This window comes from Staurois parvus, unplaced genomic scaffold (genome assembly GCF_062004578.1).
Source record: "Staurois parvus isolate SC_StPar_1 unplaced genomic scaffold, SC_StPar_1.0 ptg000191l, whole genome shotgun sequence".
Classification (NCBI taxonomy): domain Eukaryota; kingdom Metazoa; phylum Chordata; class Amphibia; order Anura; family Ranidae; genus Staurois; species Staurois parvus.
In genome coordinates, this window is record NW_028317987.1 from 3,638,289 (window position 1) to 3,658,176 (window position 19,888).

At 44.3% G+C, this 19,888-nt stretch overlaps 1 protein-coding gene across 1 annotated transcript in view; it reads left to right on the top strand.

Moving 5' to 3' along the window:
* The window catches only part of LOC149461885 (uncharacterized), an 82,471-nt gene that overhangs the window by 52,868 nt on the left and 9,715 nt on the right, over positions 1–19,888 (top strand). Inside the window, exons 6-7 of the mRNA XM_089677733.1 lie at positions 8,763–9,155; positions 12,147–12,149. Coding sequence (XP_089533859.1) covers positions 8,763–9,155; positions 12,147–12,149 — 396 coding nt within the window. The remainder of the gene's footprint in view (positions 1–8,762; positions 9,156–12,146; positions 12,150–19,888) is intronic.

Here is a 19,888-nt window from a genome sequence, read left to right on the forward strand (position 1 = left end):
CTCTTCCCCTCTTCCCCTCCCCTCTCCTCTCTCCTCTCCTCCTCCCCTCCTCCCCTCTCCTCTCTCCTCTTCTCTTCTCTTCTCTTCCTCCCTTCCTCCTCCCCTCTCCCCTCTCCTCCTCCTCCTCCCCTCTCCTCCTCTACTCTCCTCCCCTCCTACTCCTCCCCTCCTCTTCCTCCTCCTCCTCCCCTCCCCTCCTCTTCCTCCTCCTCTCATTACTGTTACCCTCCTTTCTTCCTTTCTGCTGTCTCTTTTATTTCCCATGTTCTGGTGCTAGTGTAGTTCCATGTTGTATGTGTTGTGCACTATGTGTGGTGTGTATGATGAATGCTCTGTGTGATCCATATGTCTCCTATTATTGCTTCCCCTGTACAAGGTGGACTTAATGCTGGGAATGTTCTATGTGACGTCTCCAGTCATTATTGCACACATTTCCTGCTTCCCTGCGGGATGTCTGTTGTTTATTCATCCGCCTGTTTGTTGGGGATATTTCATACCTTATTTTATAACATGACACTTGTCTATTACATTTTCTGTAACTTGAAAAATTTCAATAAAGATATTGGAAAATAAATAGTTGGTTGCATAAGAGCTAGATTTATTTTTTCTCAGTTTTTTTTTTAGTTATTTTTGATCTTTCGTGAAATCCACAGGAACGGTTATTTTAATGTTTCTCGGGGCTGCAGTTCCTCTGAGCTCCACAAGGTGGTGATCTCACTTCTATCCAGAAAGGAAGTTATTGTAGAACACAGACAGGAAGTGATGTCAGGTACACACAGGAAGTGATGTCAGGCACAGACAGGAAGTCATCTGGAATAAAGACAGAAAGTTCCATGTGGCACAAAGAAGAGGAGACATTAGTGGAAGTGGCAGCAGAGGAGGTAATAAGATGTTATGTTCTATTTACACCCAGTAACCCCCCCATCATGTCTGTCCTCTTCCTCCGTAGCCATGTCCGTTCTCTTCCTCCGTAGCCATGTCCGTCCTCTTCCTACGTAGCCATGTCCGTCCTCTTCCTCCATAGTCACGTCCACCTTCTTCCTCCATAGTCACGTCCGTCGTCTTCCTCCATAGTCACGTCCGTCGTCTTCCTCCATAGTCACGTCTGTCGTCTTCCTCCATAGTCACGTCGGTCCTCTTCCTCCACAGTCACGTCGGTCCTCTTCCTCCACAGTCACGTCGGTCCTTTTCCTCCACATTCACGTCGGTCCTCTTCCTCCACGGTCACGTCCGTCCTCTTCCTCCACGGTCACGTCCGTCCTCTTCCTCCACGGTCACGTCCGTCCTCTTCCTCCATAGTCACTGTGACGTCTTTTATCTCCAGCAGATGATGATACACACATATATAGTGTGGGAACCCAGATTAACCCCTTCAGGGGCAGAACATTCCCCCACTTCCGGGGCCGGAACATTCTCCTCATTGTGGAGATAAATTCTTGTAATATGGTCCTCTAAACAAACAGCACTGACAATAAATAGACAAGACAAGGACCATCCTGACCATACATGGCCTACAAAGGGCAATGATGACACTACACAGGCAGCCAATGGGCAATCATTACACTATGCAGCCAACACAATGATGGAGTGCCGGGGTCAGGAGTATGGAGCATAGAGCCCCTTACATTGCTGCTCAGGAGGAAGAAAACATTGCCCAGCCGGCCATGAAGAATATGTTCCATCATTGGTATCAGAGGGAGGGAAATACTGAGGGGTCTGAGGGAAGTAGAGGAGCTGAGGGGTCTCTCGGGTTACTGAGGATGGGAGACTTTGGGGCCCCTGAGGGGATAGTGAAGTTAAAGGGTTTTGAGGGGGTAGAGTAGCTGAAGGAATCTGGGTCTTTGATAGGGTTGGCGGGGAGCAGGGCTCTGAGGAAGGAAAAGTTTGTCAGGCTCAGGGGGACTCTGAGGTAGGGAGGGGGGCTCTTGGTCTCCGGTTGTCCTCTTACCTGCACTTACTTTCCAGAGCTCCTTACAGAACTCCTACCAGGAAAGGAAGGCAACCTTCACCTTCTTACCATCTCACTGGTCAAATAATGTATTCCAAGATACCAAATGGAATGCAGAAGGACAATCCTTCACCCTTGGTGGGCACTTGTTCTTAGAGGAGGATTCTCGGTGCATTATTGACTAAAATGTAGTCAGGGGATCAGTGCTATACATCTTCAGGAGACACTCCAATACCTCCCATGACACAGGCTCTGGTAGTGCCCGGTGCTGGAATTCACAGCCCCAGGAACCCACCACCACTCTGTACAATGTCCTGGATACTACAGTATACTTGGTAACCAAACCCCTCCCCCTCCTGTCCTCCTTCTACCCACACTGCGCTGTCATTGGAGGGAAGAGAATAGGCTCCTTCCTCACAGCTCTCTACTCCACCAGCACCATCCTCCTGCTATCCCATCCAATCCCTTCTCTTACTGCAGAGAGTGACAGTGACATCACTCCTGTCAGTCAGCAGGCTGCCGGAGATTGGAGCCTTACAGCCGGAGTTCTGCCAATTGTCCTGATTAGCCAGCAACTATGGCCAAAAGTCATCAAGTTCCCCTTCTTGGACATCATGATGAGCCGACATTGACCTCATAGCACTGCCTCAGAGCAAACTAGTCATAGGAAGGATCATATTTATCATTCCTTGTCTGCAGATCTAATACTTATCAAAACCAGTTCAGAGACCAAACAAACCCAACAGAGAAAAGGGGATTTCTGATCTGACAGGACAAGAGGGTCCCGGGACCTCCAAAATGTATAAAACACTAAACAGTCCAAACAAAATGTCTTCCCATGGGGGGAGTAGTTCTTCAATGTCCAGCAACCCTCCTATTCCCCCCTCACATCCACATCCTATTATTGTGTGACCAATACCATCCAAATCATTCTTACTTTCATTTCCCAAAGTTATCCGTCTACAAGGAGACCTGTATAGATCACATGATGGCACCAATGAGGATGGAGGAGGACCGGAGTCACATGACTGAGAAGATACTAAACCTCACCCTGGAGATCATCTACCTGCTGACCGGAGAGGTGAGGAGGATTCTGGGAGGTCACATGACATCACTCTAATCTCTATTAATAAAACACATACCTGACAGGTGAGGAGGATTCTGGGAGGTCACATGACATCACTCTTATCTCTATTAATAAAACACAGACCTGACCGGTGAGGAGGATTCTGGGAGGTCACATGACATCACTCTTATCTCTATTAATAAAACACTGACCTGACCGGAGAGGTGAGGAGGATTCTGGGAGGTCACATGACATCACTCTCATCTCTATTAATAAAACACAGACCTGATCGGAGAGGTGAGGAGAATTCTGGGAGGTCACATGACAGCACTCTTATGTCTATTAATAATACACAGACCTGATCGGAGAGGTGAGGAGGATTCTGGGAGGTCACATGACAGCACTCTTATCTCTATTAATAATACACAGTGTGACGATTGCGATATGAAATCCCTGCCCCTCTCACCAGACTCGTGACCGAAGGACTAGCCAATCTAAAACTGCGATGTCACATGCGTAACAATGCCACACCCAGCTGCACCCCGCACAATGTTTTTGCAGCTCACTGGACTACAAATCGATGTACCAGCAGCCTGAGCGCAATTGTTACTGGGTCAGGTTAATTACGCAATTAACCCTTCACACTGCCACCACCTCCTTTTTGTACAGAGAGGAAACTCGGCAATATCAGCAATAACACTAGGATGGTTGAAATAATCGTCTGTATACCACTGTCACCGCAGGCAGGTTATACAGAGGGTTAAACACACACAGTAGCGCTCTTCAGCGGCAGGAATTCATAAGTTGCATTAAAGAGCTTTAGAAACAGTTCAGCACTTTCAGAAAGTAAGTTTTATTACTAAAAGGTCAAAAGGGTGCAATAAAAATATTTACAGAAAAAAGATGTAACCAATATATATAAATATACACAGAGCAATAACACAGCAAAGAGACAACAGAAAGAAGTTTAGGTAGATAAGTACTAGCCAAAAAGCCTTGGGTTAAGCAGCTTCAAGTCTCATGAGCTAAAAAGGATTTCTTATCTCTACTGCTAGTTTCGATGTTAAAAGCAGGAGACTCTTCTCTTCTCTCATCCACACTCCAAGCATAACAACCTTTTTCTAGCAAATCCCAGCAGGGTGTCTCTTTGGAGCAGTAACCAATGGTCTCTTTTTGGGGAGGGGTGTTGGGTGGAGACGTAAGTTACAACCAGAATCTCTCCTAGCTAATATTTTGGCTCATAACTTTTCCTAGGTACATTTGCCGGCCTGGTCACTAGTATATTAATACTCAGCCACATCTGCGGAATGGTTAGAGATGAAACATGAAATATGCACTTGAATGGTTCAAGAGATATACTTTTCTGCTTTTCTCTGTATGTCAGCTAAGGGGTGTCACATACCAGGAGAATGGCCTCAATCTGAGCCTTCCGCATATAGGCTCCATGTTTAGGTAGTTATGTCCTACGTGAAGATATCAACTTATATAAAAAGTGAGTTTTTAAAAGTAAGTCTGTGTTTACGACCCCTTGGAAGGTCTTTTGAAGTTCAGTGAGGGACTCGGTTTATACTTTTACTATGTTCCAGATTGCACAGTTAATAGACAGCTATGCACCCAGCTCATGAGGTTTTATAGCTCGGAGCTTCTTGCTGTGCTTTGGCCGCCTGTGACCCTTCTCATCACTCAGGCCACATGTCACCCCACAGCGAGGGAGGGGGATGAGAGATCTACAAGATGGAGGGGGTAGCCTGCTTTGGGAGTTAGAAATTGTATAACATAGAAAATTCTTAACAAAACGGAGGGCCGTGTCCGTCTCTGTGTGCACGATTCCTACAAACAGACCTGACCGGAGGGGTGAGGAGGATTCTGGGAGGTCACATGACATCACACAGACCTGACCGGAGAGGTGAGGAGGATTCTGGGATTCTAACATGATATTCCTATTGGTTCCTCAATACAGAGATTTCCTCTTCTGAAGTCAGGTGATCATATGACCATCACAGTGCCTCCATGTGACTCCCTAAACCCTGAGAGACACAACATGCAGAAGATTCTAGAAGTCACCAAGAAGATGATGGAGCTGCTGACAGGAGAGGTGAGCGGTGCCGGGAATTCTGGGACATTCTCCAGTAACAGACAAGGGATGTGTCTGGATGGTGACTGTATCATTGTGTGTGTCAGGTTCCTATAAGGTGTCAGGGTGTCACTGTCTATTTCTCCATGGAGGAGTGGGAGTATTTAGAAGGACACAAGGATCTCTACAAGGACGTCATGATGGACAATCAGCCGCCCCTCACATCACCGGGTAAGAGGAGACTTTATTGTAAAGGAGAGAGCAGTACGGAGGATCCACCTAGATCCCCCATCATCTGATAAACACATAGAAACAATGGATTCAGTCAGTGTGTGTGTTTCCTACAGATGGATCCAGTCATGGGAACCCACCAGAGAGATGTCCCCGTCCTCTGTATTCCCGGGATTCCACACAGGAAGGTCACACCATCCCTCACCATCATCAGGTAGATGATGACAATTATTGGTAGTTGTGATTTATACACAGCATGTTTGTTACAATGAATGTTTTATTATATCTTTCAGAGTGGAATCCTCGGGGATGATAATATTGATGTTAAAGAAGAGTATAAAGAGGAGGATGAGGAGTATGGAGTGATGGAGGAGTTTTCAGAAGGACACAAGGATATGATGGAGCCACCTAATACCAGGAACCCACCAGAGAGATGTCCCCGTCCTCTGTATTCCCGGGATTCCACACAGGAAGGTCACACCATCCCTCACTATTACAAGGTCGGTGGGATGGAGCATCTAGAACATGGACATGTGATGATGATGTGTGGATTTTTTATGTGGCCTTACATTTTACAGATGATATTTTCTCTCATTTCCTTGATTTAGAGTGAAGATCCAATCGATATAGAATTTGAGGTGAAAGCAGAAGAAGAAGAGGCGTATGTGAGGGATGATCAGCAGTCTATGGAGGAGGATGGAATAACGGGGACATTTATAGAGGAGGACACTCCTACAGAGATCAGCACAGGTGGGTCATGAACACTAAATCCATTCCTCCACCCATACTGCTCACTGATTGGTCCAGAGTAGGGCGGGGACTGGGTGATATCAGCCTGTAATCCCCTGGTCACTTTCCTGAGCTGTGTTCCCCGTCCTGTATTCCTGGATTTCTCTCGGATAATCTTCCTTCTCTGTGCTGCAGACACAATTTATGTCTCTAGACTGGATTTATGGAGATTCTGGGGTTCAGCTGGCAGCTAAATGTTGATTTTTACTCTAAGCATTGCATAATGTAGGCACCCAGGACATGTGACTGGGGTCTCCTGCCTTGTGCCTGACTCTTCCAGGGGACCTTCTCTGTTATCTGCTGGCTGTGCCGGGTGGAGGGATATGTCTGTAGTGTCTCAGCCCCAAGTCACTGAGTGCAGTCTCAGGAGATGGGAGGCAGCGGTGTGGGATCTCTGCAACTTGTCTACAGTAAACATTTAAAGTGGTTGTAAACCCTCCATATACCCAGTGCAATGACTGGCCTCAGGTGATGCACAGAGATAAAACAAATCCTCCTACATACGTTGTACCTGTTTATCTATAGCACTCATTTCTCTATATTTGTTCAAAGTCCAGAATTTATACAGGTTGTCTGAGCAGTCAGAAAAAAGGGGGCAGAGACCTGAAGTCACTCTCTTCACAGCTCAGTGAAGTGAGCTCTGAGAGATGATTGATGGGAAGGGACACACTTCCTTCACACAGGAACAGAGCTGAGGCTGTCAATCACAGGCTGTGTGCTGGAACTCCCTCCCTTGTCATCTTTTTTTCTCCTGGTGTCAGGAAGACTTGTCAGAAGGGACTCAACTGCTGATCGCAGAGGAAGGAGACAGCAGACAGAAATGACACTTAGTGCTCTGGACTGAGACAAGTACACACTGTAGAGGGATATTCTTTGTTCATATTCCATGTCTGAGGGTTACAACCCCTGTAAGTGATCTCTGATTACTAAACACCAATTTGATGTGATCCTTACACTATTTATTAGTGTGGCCCCCTTGTCCTGAATAGAGGTACTATGTGGGTTTAGTTTGTGGCTGGGCTGTACTTGGCTCAGGCTGATTGTATAGTTCTTCACTTGGTTTCTCCCTAAGTTTAGGTTGTCTTGTGATGTCTCACTGTGGCCAGTAGATGTCACTGCTATCACTGGACATAGGATGAGATTTCACCAACCAAACTAAAGGGATATTAGACCACAAATGTCCCATATTGCAGCTTACCAATCATTGGGTGTGGCGGCTGCATTCCTTTTCTTTGGCTTTTTTCCCTGTTTTCACCTGGTGATCTGGCCAGTAACACACCTTCTGTATTAGAGCGCCCCAACTCTGGAGATTGCAGCATGGTCAGTCTGGGGGGAGGGGAGTGTTAGATGTACTAGCAGATATAAAAACAGTAACTAATTGAAGCCAAACTCCAGATCACACTTCATAATCGGTTTCATCAAACAGTTTTTTCCTTTTGGGATAAAAGTTTGTCATGAATAAATAAAAGCTGATCATTGTAAGCCCCCTGTCAGTGGTAAATGGTCTTTATAAAACAGCAGATTTACTGGCTAGATCACCAGATAAATATAGAAGAAAACTAATACTGTATAGTCCTAACTTTTGTATTCCGTATGATAAGTTGTACATTACATTGGCCTTACTTCTTTTCCACCCATTTCCTCCCAGCTGGACATTTTATATCGGATGATGTGATTGGAGCACAGACTTTTACATGGTGATAATAATGTGATAACATCCTCCAACTTTGGACCCTTAAACAGAAAGTGATAATGAGGGAGGAGTCAATACCCCAATGATGGTGGTCTTCAGGATCAGTCCAGTCTTCATCTTGGTTGTTCTCCCCCCATCCTCACTCTCTGACCTCTGGTGGGGCTCAGCCCCGCTGTTCTTCATGACTAAATCATGGACTAAATAAGGAAGTGCAGTACTTCTTGTGTTGGGAAGATGGTGATGAGTGATAGAGGGGGTGGGGACCCTCGTCCTATAATCCCCTCATCACTGGCCCTCCTATAAAAGACAGTTCTGGTTGTTTCCTCACTCTCTGACTAAGGTCCATGAATAAAGAAATGACCTGGTAGGAGATCAGAGGAGCCATTTCCTAGTTCCCTTGAGGGTGGAATTGTAAGCTCCTCAGAGACCAAGCTGCCTGATGTGGGCGGAGTCCTGGTTTGGGGGAACCAATCAGCTCCTGTCTAGTAATCCTCTTTGTCTTTGTATTTTAGTCCATGGCCGGGAGATGAGGAAAACCTCCGAGGATTGTCTCACTTTGTCTCCAGACTGGAAAGTAGAAGATGAGGACATCACACAGTACAGTCCAGGAGAAAACCCGGCTCCCTCCAATGTCCATCCGGCACCACCCAGTGTAGATGGACCATCGGATTCCTCGTATCCTGAGGAACCTCAGACTGTGCGGGACCGGGCCGGCCTTCCAACAGGGAAGAGCTTCTCCTGTACTGAGTGCGGGAAGGGTTTCCATTCTAAATACAAAGTTAATGTCCATGAAAGATCTCACACGGGGGAGAAGCCGTACTCTTGTTCTGAGTGCGGGAAATGTTTTGTAGAAAAATCAAAACTTGTCAGACATCTAAGATCTCACACTGGGGAGAAGCCATATTTTTGTCCGGAGTGCGGAAAAAGTTTTTCACAGACGTTCAGTCTGCAGAAACATCAGAGATCTCACACGGGGGAGAAGCCATATTCCTGTGCTGCATGCGGGAAATGTTTTTCACAGAAGTCTAGTCTGCACAAACATCAGAGATCTCACACAGGGGAAAAGCCATACTCCTGTCCTGAGTGCGGGAAATGTTTTTCAGAGAAATACCGTCTTTCCAGTCATCAGAGATCTCACACAGGGGAGAAGCCGTATTCCTGTGCTGTGTGCAGGAAATGTTTTTCAGAGAAGTCCAATCTGCACAAACATCAGAGATCTCACACAGGGGAGAAGCCTTTTGCCTGTCCTGAGTGCGGGAAATGTTTTTCAAATAAGTCCACTCTTTACACACATCGAAGATCTCACACGGGGGAGAAGCCGTATTCCTGTTCTGAGTGCGGGAAATGTTTTTTAGTGAAGTCCCATCTTTCCACACATCTGAGATCTCACACGAGGAATAAGACACTTTCCTGTCCTGAGTGAGGGAATTGTTCCTCACTGAAGTCCTGTCTTCCTGTACATCAGGGGTCTCTCACAGCCCTGGAGGTGTATTAGTGCCTTGAGTGCGGGAAATGTCTTCTAGATGAATGTTGCTGGACATCCCAGCTCTCGTGGGGAAGAAGCACACCCTGATATACACCTCAGATATACTCCATGGCTGATCTTCATCATGGAAGAAACCGTTTATAGGTAGATCAGAGGTCCCCAAAGAAATGGATGAAGTGTGGGACCGGGTCCACCATTGATGGCAGGAGTAGAATAAAAATGGAGTCAATGTTCTAGCAGAAGCTCTCACAAACACTTGGAAGTCTGATGGAGGTGTGGAAGTGTGAAGTCCTGCCACTGTGACGATGACACAGGGTCCTCCTGGCTGCTTTTTGAGAATCTCCAACATGTATTTAGTGAGCAGAGAAAACTGTGTTCTAGGTTGTCAATGGATTTAGTAGGTCCGGGTCGGGACCTGGAGCTTGAAGGTTCCAGAGATTCTTGGTGGGGACAAGACCTTCAGTCAATATAACAATCTTCTAGATGATAATGATTATTAAAGATTAAATCTAGTAATAACTAATAATTTTAGAGTATTTCAGAGGTTATTTTCTCTCATTACGTGGCCATAGCAATGGAAGAAGATATTCCCTGATAAATTATACTCTAATTATTAATATTTAATAATTTATGAAATATGAAAAATTTGTAATATGACACCAACAATATCTAACAGTAATACGGAATCCCTCTATATATATAACCACCCAATATAGTTGTGATACACTAAGGTAATTCTTATTACTCTACACAACAGAGAAAATATGTAATATAAAATTAAATGGACAGTCACACCACACCCGGAATTCAGACTATGAAACTTCCCCAATGGATTCAGCTGGCAATGGTACGCCTTCAGGGATGACCACAGGGGGAAGTGAGATATAGTTCAATAGTGTAGGAAAATGTAGGAAGTTAGAGGTACAGAGATTTAGAAATTTAGTAAAGTTTTTAGAAGTTTGAAAAGAGTTAATCAGTAGCTCTTCAGATGGATTTCAGCCTCGTCAGATTTCCTTCAGCTTGTCTCTCTTTGCTGTTTTTCAGTGAGGTTCTTCAGTGAGGTTTTTTTTCAATGAGGTTTTTTTTTTTTTAAATCAGGTGCATGGGTTTTTATACCATCTAAACTATTGTTCTAAGAGACCCTCCCACCAGGCTTTTTGATTGGCTGGTTGAGAAATGTATGTATTTAAGCTATCTCTCACCTGTCCACTAAGTGGCAGTCAGAGCTCATAGAACAATTTGAGTATTGATGATGACTCATACCTCGGGTGGAACTCAAGGTGATTTCAGGTATTAAATATACGTCTTATCCAGATATATAAGTGATCATAGCTATAATGTTCTAAATAGGAACCATGGAATATAGGTGTATATTCAGTTATTCATCTCCTTGAGATACAAACTTGTGTGAAAGCATCTGTTTCCTGATAAGACATACAACTGATGCTAACTCACAATATATCTTACTTTTCCTCATCTCAATACTCAAGTTAGTGATATACAATCCCCATTCTGCTGAATATTTTGAGGTGTGTGAAACATATTCTTTATAACATCCATTGATAATATGCTTTTTGGTAATATCTCTGTGGATAGATATATCCAGTTCTTAGCCTTATATGTCCTGAATTTAACCTTTTTGTGTTAGAACCAGAATTCCCATGAGGAGAAAAGACCCTCTGTTTACCTGTCTATTGTGTTGGAGTCAGAGTAAACAGCCATTTATACCTTCAACCTTAGTGGATAATAGCATATTGTGACAGTTCGAGAGGTTTGTTGGTTCATCACACCCTGCAAGGTTTTGGGTAAACTTTCAACCAGTTGAGTTCCCGTCTCATTATTGTTCACTTGTTATGACTTAATGTTTGAAGGTCGAAGTCCTATTTGACTATCTGTTTAACTTTTGTAGACGTCTTCAACTCAACCCCAATATATAAACAGTATTTGTTGACATATCCACACTTTAGCTATTCTCATAGTCTCCAATTTAAACCTTACCATTGTCCGGTCTTAAACTACCTGTGGATAGTCAAACAGTCTATTGTCTTGGAAAAAGCTCACTTCACCCATTGTTTGCATGTCTGAGTTGGAGGGTCCTTTGAATTTTCAACCAAAAAGAGTTAACCCTTAACGGGCGGCTAGGTTGGGTTGTTGTTGAAATAAAGTCATGTTTTTGATACATAATTTCAAAAGTCACTACAAAATCCCCCTTTTTTGGGGTACAGGCACGTATAGATGGGTGTCTGTATTGCAAACCATGAGTGGGACTTTTGACTAGGGTGACCGTTCATCTTCTCATATGGGGTGAATGAAATAAAGAATTTTTTTTTTTTTTTTTTTTAGAAAAAATGGCAGCGGTGATGCTGGTTTGGTCCTCAACTTGACTCGGCGTTCTCAGACGGACACTTCTGATGACGATCCTGGTTTTGCGATGAGGCCGGCCTGGCCTGGCACATCCACCTTGGGGCCCATGGGGTCCTCCGCACGACAGGTCTCTTAGACGGTCTCCTAGGCGGGTCTTATCCTCTAGACTGGCCCTTGGTGGCCTGGGACATCAGGTTATCGTCTCCGGATCGATCTCTGGCATCTGGTCTTTCCCACAGGACATTATAGCTTCCTTCTAGGGTCTGGTCATTGACACCTCCGATCACCGGTCTGGTCATCGTCTGGGCCTTCATTTCTAAATTATTAAAATGAACAGTTTAAGTATTGGATATATACAAACTTATATTACTGGATCCTGTAAGGCAAAAGATGAATAATATGTTCAAAGGAAATTTAATAATGATCTCAATATCTCCAGATAGGAACTGGTGGGTTAGTCTTCCAACAACTGCGATTGAGACTTCGGATGGCAAGCACGTAATTGATTGATGTGCACCCATCTATCACTGATTTCACCATACCGGGGAACCTGCAATTTATATGCGACCGGAGAGATTTTATCAATGATAGAGAACGGACCTTTCCAAGATGGAAGGAATTTCCGTTCCTTGATCTGGTCTCTTGCAAAGTTGTATAGGTAGGCCTTGTCACCAATCTCATATTCCTTCTTAGAGGTTTTGAGATCATAGTATGTCTTAGCACTAGTTGCAGCTCTTTCCAAATTTCGCTGGGCAAAGGCAAAAGCATATTGCAGATGTTTACGTAAATCCTCTATGTACTGGTGTGTGGTGGTGGCATTGATCAAATTTTGATCTGTAGTGCGATACAATAAGTGCTGGGGCAGTACCATCCGTCTACCTGTCATCAGTTCAAAGGATGACATTTTTGTGACTGTATTCGGAGTAGCCCTCAACGCCATCAGGACCAGTGGAAGTTTGACATCCCAATCTTTGCCTGTTTCCTTAACAAATTTCTTAAGGACATTAACGATGGTCTGATAGTATCGTTCTACACCACCACTAGAGGCTGGCCGATAGGCGATATGCAATTTCCTTTTAACCCCCAAAAATTTCCACAATTTGGCCATCACTTCGCTAGTGAAGTGCGATCCTCTATCAGACTCTATCCTCTGTGGGAGACCAAAACATGAAAAGACATGATTTATTAGCAATGCAGCACATGTCTCGGAGCTGTTATTTGGTGCTGGTATACACTCGACATACTTGGTGAATAAACATGTAACTGTTAACATATACCGATTTCCTCGTGAAGATTTTGTTACGGGCCCAATAAAATCCATTTGAAGGTCTGACCAAGGCATACATATCCCCCTTTTCTGGAGAGGTGCTCTGTGAGTTGGCTTGGTAGGTTGAAATTGGGGACATATTAGGCAACCTTGGCAGTACTCCTTCACATCACGTAACATATGAGGCCAGTAGGCATAATCCCGCAAGATCTCATACGTGATCTTCTCTCCACGATGCCCGGAAGTAGGAGCATCATGGGCATGCTGTAGCATCAAACCTCTAAATTTAAGTGGGACGACCCATTGTTGTACGCCACCCTTTGAGGTTCGTATCAACAATCCCTGGTATAAAGAGAATTGGGATTTGGATTTCATTAAGATACGTAAATCCTCCTTCCCACTACATACTTCCTTATTTATGGGATTTTGGTTGGGATCTTCTATATGACTATAAAACAAGCCAATTATTGGGTCTTCTTTCTGGGCAGTAATTAAATCATCACTAGGAGAATCGTGACTCTACTGTAATGCATTTGGATCACCAGCTGTTCTGGCCTGTTGCCTGGTGATGGCTTCAACCTGTACGGTACCTAAAAATTGATCAATGTCTAACAATTCACCGGTGATTGCCCCTTCCTTGGCTAAAGAATCGGCCAGATCGTTCCCTTCTTTTTCGGCACCTAGAACCTTGGAGTGGCCTTTGGTCTTCTTGAAGTGCAGGGTGATATCATTGGACCTTACCAGTTCATCGATGTGACAAAAGAGCTTACCATGTTTCACGGGTTTGTGATTACTCTTGTTCATGTTGTTTCGCTTCCACCTAGGGAAATACTCCACAAAACTATTCCTGACATAATTGGAATCGGTTATGATGGCACACTCATTAATGTTGAACTCTATAGCCATCTCAACTGCTCTAAGGATTGCAGTAAGTTCAGCAACCTGACTGCTTTTTGGTCCAAGTTTGTATCCCACAGAAATTGGGGTGACACCTTGGGTCCAAACGATTCCAATACCTGCCACTAGTTGGAGCTGTTCCCCATCCTTGTGATGAAAAGCACAACCATCCACATATACACACGGCAGCTGTTTACAGTATTCTTCATCATAAACCTTGTAGGGAGAGAACAGTTGTTCTTCCAGAAAGTCAGTGTCCGGGGCCTCCATAGCAGGCGTAGTTGCGGAACAATCATGGAGCTCAGCTAGGCCCTGGGCTACTGGACTTTCCTTGTTCTGTTTGTACCGAATTTCAAGAGGCCACCCTTGCAAAGACAAAGTCCAAGCAGTGATGCGGCTATTAGACACATTTCCTCCCCTGATACGTTCACTCTTTAAATACTGTAAAGGCTGGTGTGCCGTTTCAACAATGATTCTCTCTCCTTGTATGTAACTGCGAAAATTCTGTAATGCCCACACGGTGGACAAGAGAGCTTTTTCACAGTCACTGAACTTTACTTCAACCGGGGACAAAGTTTTACTGGCATAGGCAATCACCTTACTGACATCATCTTGTTTCTGGTAAAGAACGGAACTCATACTTACCTGCATAAACCCTGTCTCTAGATAGAAGTTTTTACCCCCTTCGGGATATCCGAGACACGGGGCTTGTGTGAGACGTTCCTTTAACTCCTTCATAGCGTCTTCCTGCTTCTTACCCCACGACCATTCGACATCTTTCTTCAGTAGGTGAAGCAGCGGCTTGCTTATCTCGGCGTAATTATCAATAAATTTACGCGAGTAGTTGAGAATGATCTCAATTCTTTAAGGTTAGTAGGGACTTTACAGTTTAGAACCGCCTCAACTTTCTTCTTTTGTGGGTTCAAACCTTCAGCAGTAACTTCATGGCCTAGGAAGTTCACCTTCGTGCGACACCACTGGGCTTTTTGTAAGGACAGTTTAACTCCGGCTGCTTTTAATTGGCCCAAAACATGCCGAAGTTCTGTAATATGCTTGGACATATCAGTACTTTTGATCAGGATATCGTCCACATATGCCAACGTCCCCCTTTCGAAGGCGTCTGGCATGGCCTTGTGCATGAACACAGCAAATTCATGTCCGGAATTTATAAATCCGAAAGGCATTCGTACCCAACAATACTGTCGATTTCCAAAACTGAAAGCCAGTTTGTATTGGTCTTCCTCACTCACCTTAATGGTCCAGTATCCCTGTGCACAATCCAAGGCTGTAAAAACTTGGGATCCTTGGAGCTGGGCGAGACATTGGTCTATGTATGGGACAGGCCATCCTGACATGTACACACGTTTGTTCAGCTGACGGAGGTCAGCGCACAACCGCCATTGTCCATTGGGTTTTAAAATACCCAGGATCGGGTGGTTATAGGAGCTGTGGATGGGCCTAATTATACCCCTTTCATGTAACTTCCTAATAATCTCAGCTAGAGATTCATAGGAAGCTAATGGCCACCTACAGTTGCAAGAAAAAGTATGTGAACCCCTTGGGATTACGTGGAGTTTTGCATGAATTGGGCATAAAATGTGCTCTGAATGTCATCTAAGTCACAACAATAGAAGAATACAGTCTGCTGAACATAATATTACACAAACATTAGATGTTGCCATGGTTTAATTGCACATAACATGTAAACATTCACAGTGCAGGGAGGAAAAAGTATGTGAACCTTTGGACTTAATAACTGGTTGACCCTCCTTTGGCAGCAATAACCTCAACCAAACGTTTCCTGTAGTTGCAGATCAGACCTGCAGAACGATCTGGAGTAATTTTGGACCACTCCTCTTCACAAGACTGTTTCAGTGTAGCAATATTCTTGGGATGTCTGGTGTGAATCGCTCTCTTAAGGTTATGCCACAGCATTTCAATCGGGTTGAGGTCAGGACTCTGACTGGGCCACTCCAGAAGGTGTATTCTGTGATGTTGCAGCCATTGTTTTGTTGAATTACTTGTATGCTTTGGGTCATTGTCCTGTTGCATCACCCATCCTCTGCGGAGCTTCAGTTGGCGGACAGATTTTCTTACGTTTTCCTGAAAAATGTCTTGATAAACTGTGGAATTCATTTTCATATCAATGACAACAATTCATCCAGGCCCTGAGGCAGCAAAGCAGCCCCAAACCATGATGCTCCCTCCGCCATGTTTTACAGTGGGGATGAGGTTTTGATGTTGGTGTGCTGTGCCTTTTTTTCTCCACACATAGTGTTGTGTGTTCTTCCCAAACAACTCAATCTTGGTTTCATCTGTCCACAGTATATTTTGCCAGTAGTGCTGTGGAACATCCAGGTGCTCTTTTGCAAACTTCAAACGTGCTGCAATATTCTTTTTGGACAGCATTGGCTTCCTCCGTGGTGTCCTCCCATGTACTCCATTCTTGTTTAATGTTTTCCTTATTGTAGATGTGTCAACAAAAATGTTAGCATGTGCCAGAGATTTCTGTAGGTCTTTAGCTGACACTCTGGGATTCTTCTTTACCTCATGCAGCATTCTGTGCTGTGCTCTTGCAGTCATTTTTATAGGACAACCACGCCTAGGGAGAGTAGCAACAGTGCTAAACTTTCTCCATTTGTAGACAGTCTGTCTTACCGTGGACACATGAACATCAAGGCTTTTGGAGATACTTTTGTAACCCTTTCCAGCTTCATGCAAGTCAACAATTCTTGATCGTAGGTCTTCTGAGAGCTTTTTTCTGCGAGGCATGGTTCACATCAGACAGTGCTTCTTGAAACCAGTAAACCCAAAACAGGTGTGTGTTTTTTAAGGGCAGGACAGCTGTCAGCAACACATCCAATATCATCACACTGATTGGAGTCAAGGTTGGCTCACTCCTGGCTCCAATTAGCTCTGGGAGAAGTCATTAAGCTAGGGCTTCACATACTTTTTCCTCCCTGCAGTGTGAATGTTTACATGTTATGTGCAATTAAACCATGGCAACATCTAATGTTTGTATAGTATTATGTTCAGCAGACTGTGTTCTTCTATTGTTGTGGCTTAGATGACGTTCAGAGCACATTTTATGTCCAATTCATGCAAAACTCCACATAATCCTAAGGGGTTCACATACTTTTTCTTGCAACTGTATACTGTCTTACAAATACTGGTGGGGCATCTGGATCTGTTTGGATCCTGGCGATGTGTAGGTCAGTAGTCCCACAATCGTAAGAATCCTTGGCAAAGATCTCTTGGAATTCAAGGAGAAGCTCTCGGAGCAATTGTCGGTCGAGATCATTGGAACACGCATCGGCGAGGGCTACCATCTCTTCCACTAACTCCTTGAATCCAGGAAAGCTTTCCGGCTGACATATCTCATATGCCTCTTCAAGTTTTGTGGTGAGGTCATTGGGCATGTGATGTGTGTGTGTGTGTTCTCCTGCCATCCAGGTTCTTTGGGGTACTCTTGTTCTTTGATTGGGTGATCAAAGACAATTGATGTCTCTTCGATTCGACAGGTACCATCTTTGGAATCGAAAGGATAAATGGACTCTATGGTGAAAATACCCTCTGGTAATGAATGGAATGTTTGTTCAATTAATTGTTCCTCCGATAAATATTCATCGGGGATGAGTCCAATCACCTGGTTAGTGACCCCAAAGGTGTAATATTCAGTCTCTACCGCTAGACCAATAAGGGTCTCTTTGGGTAAGACGATGTCCTGATTGGACAGATTATGTATGTAAATGTGCATCGGGAACTGATGTGTGTTGACTAGGGGCGTGTGTGTAATGTTCAGTCCCTCCCCCTGCATTTTATGGGAGAGGCATACTAATGCATCTGACCCCTTCAGTCTATGTCCCTTTTTAACTTGGATGGGGAGTATGAAATTATTTATGCCCTTAGGAATTGTAATCTTCTGGGCTACCTGGACTTCAACAGCATAAGGCATCTGTTGCCGGGATTTTAAAGCTAAGTCCAGATTTTGGTATTTTTCGGGATCCCCCTTTAGTCGACTCCATAAACAGTCATTAATTAGGTCGACTTGCATTGCAAATCGATGTAACACATCGTTGCCAAAATAAATTTTAGTCTGGGGATTATCCAAGACTAGGAACACATGGGTGGCTGTTTTGTTTCCTACAGTGACGTTTAAGAGACACCTAGCCATTGAATTGTGATCATCAGAGTCATCAAGGGAGTCTGAAATCCAATGACACTGAGGTGTGGAGAAACGGATCATTTCCATTTCGGTCAGGTGTTTTATCAGCCCATGGCTTACAAAGCTGTGTTCCTGTCTCAAATCTAGTTTGGCATATTTTGACCTATTAAGACCATTTATCCGGATGGGGATAAACAAGTCGCTGTTAACCCTTTCAATACCTGTCAAGAATTGGGTATGATCTCCCCCTTTTCTTGGTTTATCCTCCTGATGAAAAGATATCGTAAGGATGTCATCTTGGAGGGAAATATCTTTTATTTTATCTTGGGGAATTCTAAAAATGTGTTCCTCATCTCTTCTGATAGGGTTATGGTCATCAGGTTTGATAACCGTTACATCAGGAAGTTGACTGTTCCTGAAATGGATTTCTAATGATCCAGGCCTTTCTTCCACCAGGTGGCAGTGTTGTCGGGAATGGGGAGTTTTAAGTTCCCCATATTTAATCGGGGTATTTACCTGTGACCACAGGACTTGGTTCACACAGTCAACTATTGTGTTCAGCCTTTTTAGAAAGTCCATCCCAATTATCATGTGGTGCTGGGAGATGCTGGCAATGATGATGGGGTGTCTCAGTTCCTTGTTACCCAGTTTCAGTTTAAGCCAGGCTGCACCCATGACTTGTAAAGGGTCTCCACCTACACCAATCAATGAGCTGTCAAAACTTTTAAATCTCGGCTTGGTGGGCATGACATTCGCCACTTTATCAAAATGTTCCTGTGACATGATGGTTGCTTGGGATCCAGTGTCTATTAAGCCGACAATAAAAAGATCACTGGCATCCTGCACCTGCACCGTGGCATAATATCTCCCATCAGATTCAGTCAGCTCACACATGAAATTAGTGTGGTTGAAGATCTGTGGGCCCTTCAATGACATATGACTGGCTCTTATCTCACCGCATGTGGTGGCCACATCACCCTTATCCTCCCTGGTGGGATTCTTGGACTGTCTCAAGACAGAAGCACAACTAGAACTTGGTGCTCCATCTGGCTTGTCAATCCCGACGACTTCCGATGCCGCGACTATATTAGGGGCAATAGATGGACACTGAAAAACAGGAGAATCGTTAATAACCAACAAATGGTCCCCCTTTGCCTGAGAACTAGATTCTCTATTAGTAGGCGTGTCAGGGACGGGACACACATCTCCTGTCATTTGACTCAGTGTTCTCCCCCGTTGGTTTAAGGCTTGGTTGCCTGTTAATTCTGTGACCCTTGGTTGGTCACAGGAGCTGCTCCTAAAAAAGGATTGGATGGAAATTGAGTGACAAGCCTGTCCATTTGTTCAGCCATTTTGCTGACCTGTGCCTCTATTTGTCCAATACGCTCAGAGGAGTCATTCTGTTGATTCTCCCTCTTCCTATACTTACGCTTGTATTTTGGACGGGACTGGTAATGAGACTCAGAGTCAGAACTACTGCTTTGGTCCCGACGCCATTTTTCTCTCTGAGGTTTCGGGGTCTCCCTGTCATTAAGGGGAGCCTGGGGTACTGTATCCCCCCTTTGAGCTTGAGGGTGTTCTTGGCGTGGAGGAAATCTTTGGAAGTCAGAGTTCTTATTAAAATTGGGATTCTTATTGTAATTATGGTTCCTATTGAAATTGGGGTTCCCATAAAAATTCCCATGTTGGTTTTGGCGAGGATAATAGAACCTCCGAGGATACCATTGACCCCTTTGATTCTCATCACTGTACTGACCCTTACCATACTTTTTATTCTTCTCACTTCCACTACCGTAGTTCCCTGGCTTTTGTCTATCCTTTCTTACCCACTGGTTTTGGGGTGCAAAGTTATGGACCTCCTTCACTTGCTGGGTTTGAGGTACAAATCTAGGGGAACCATTGGTTTTA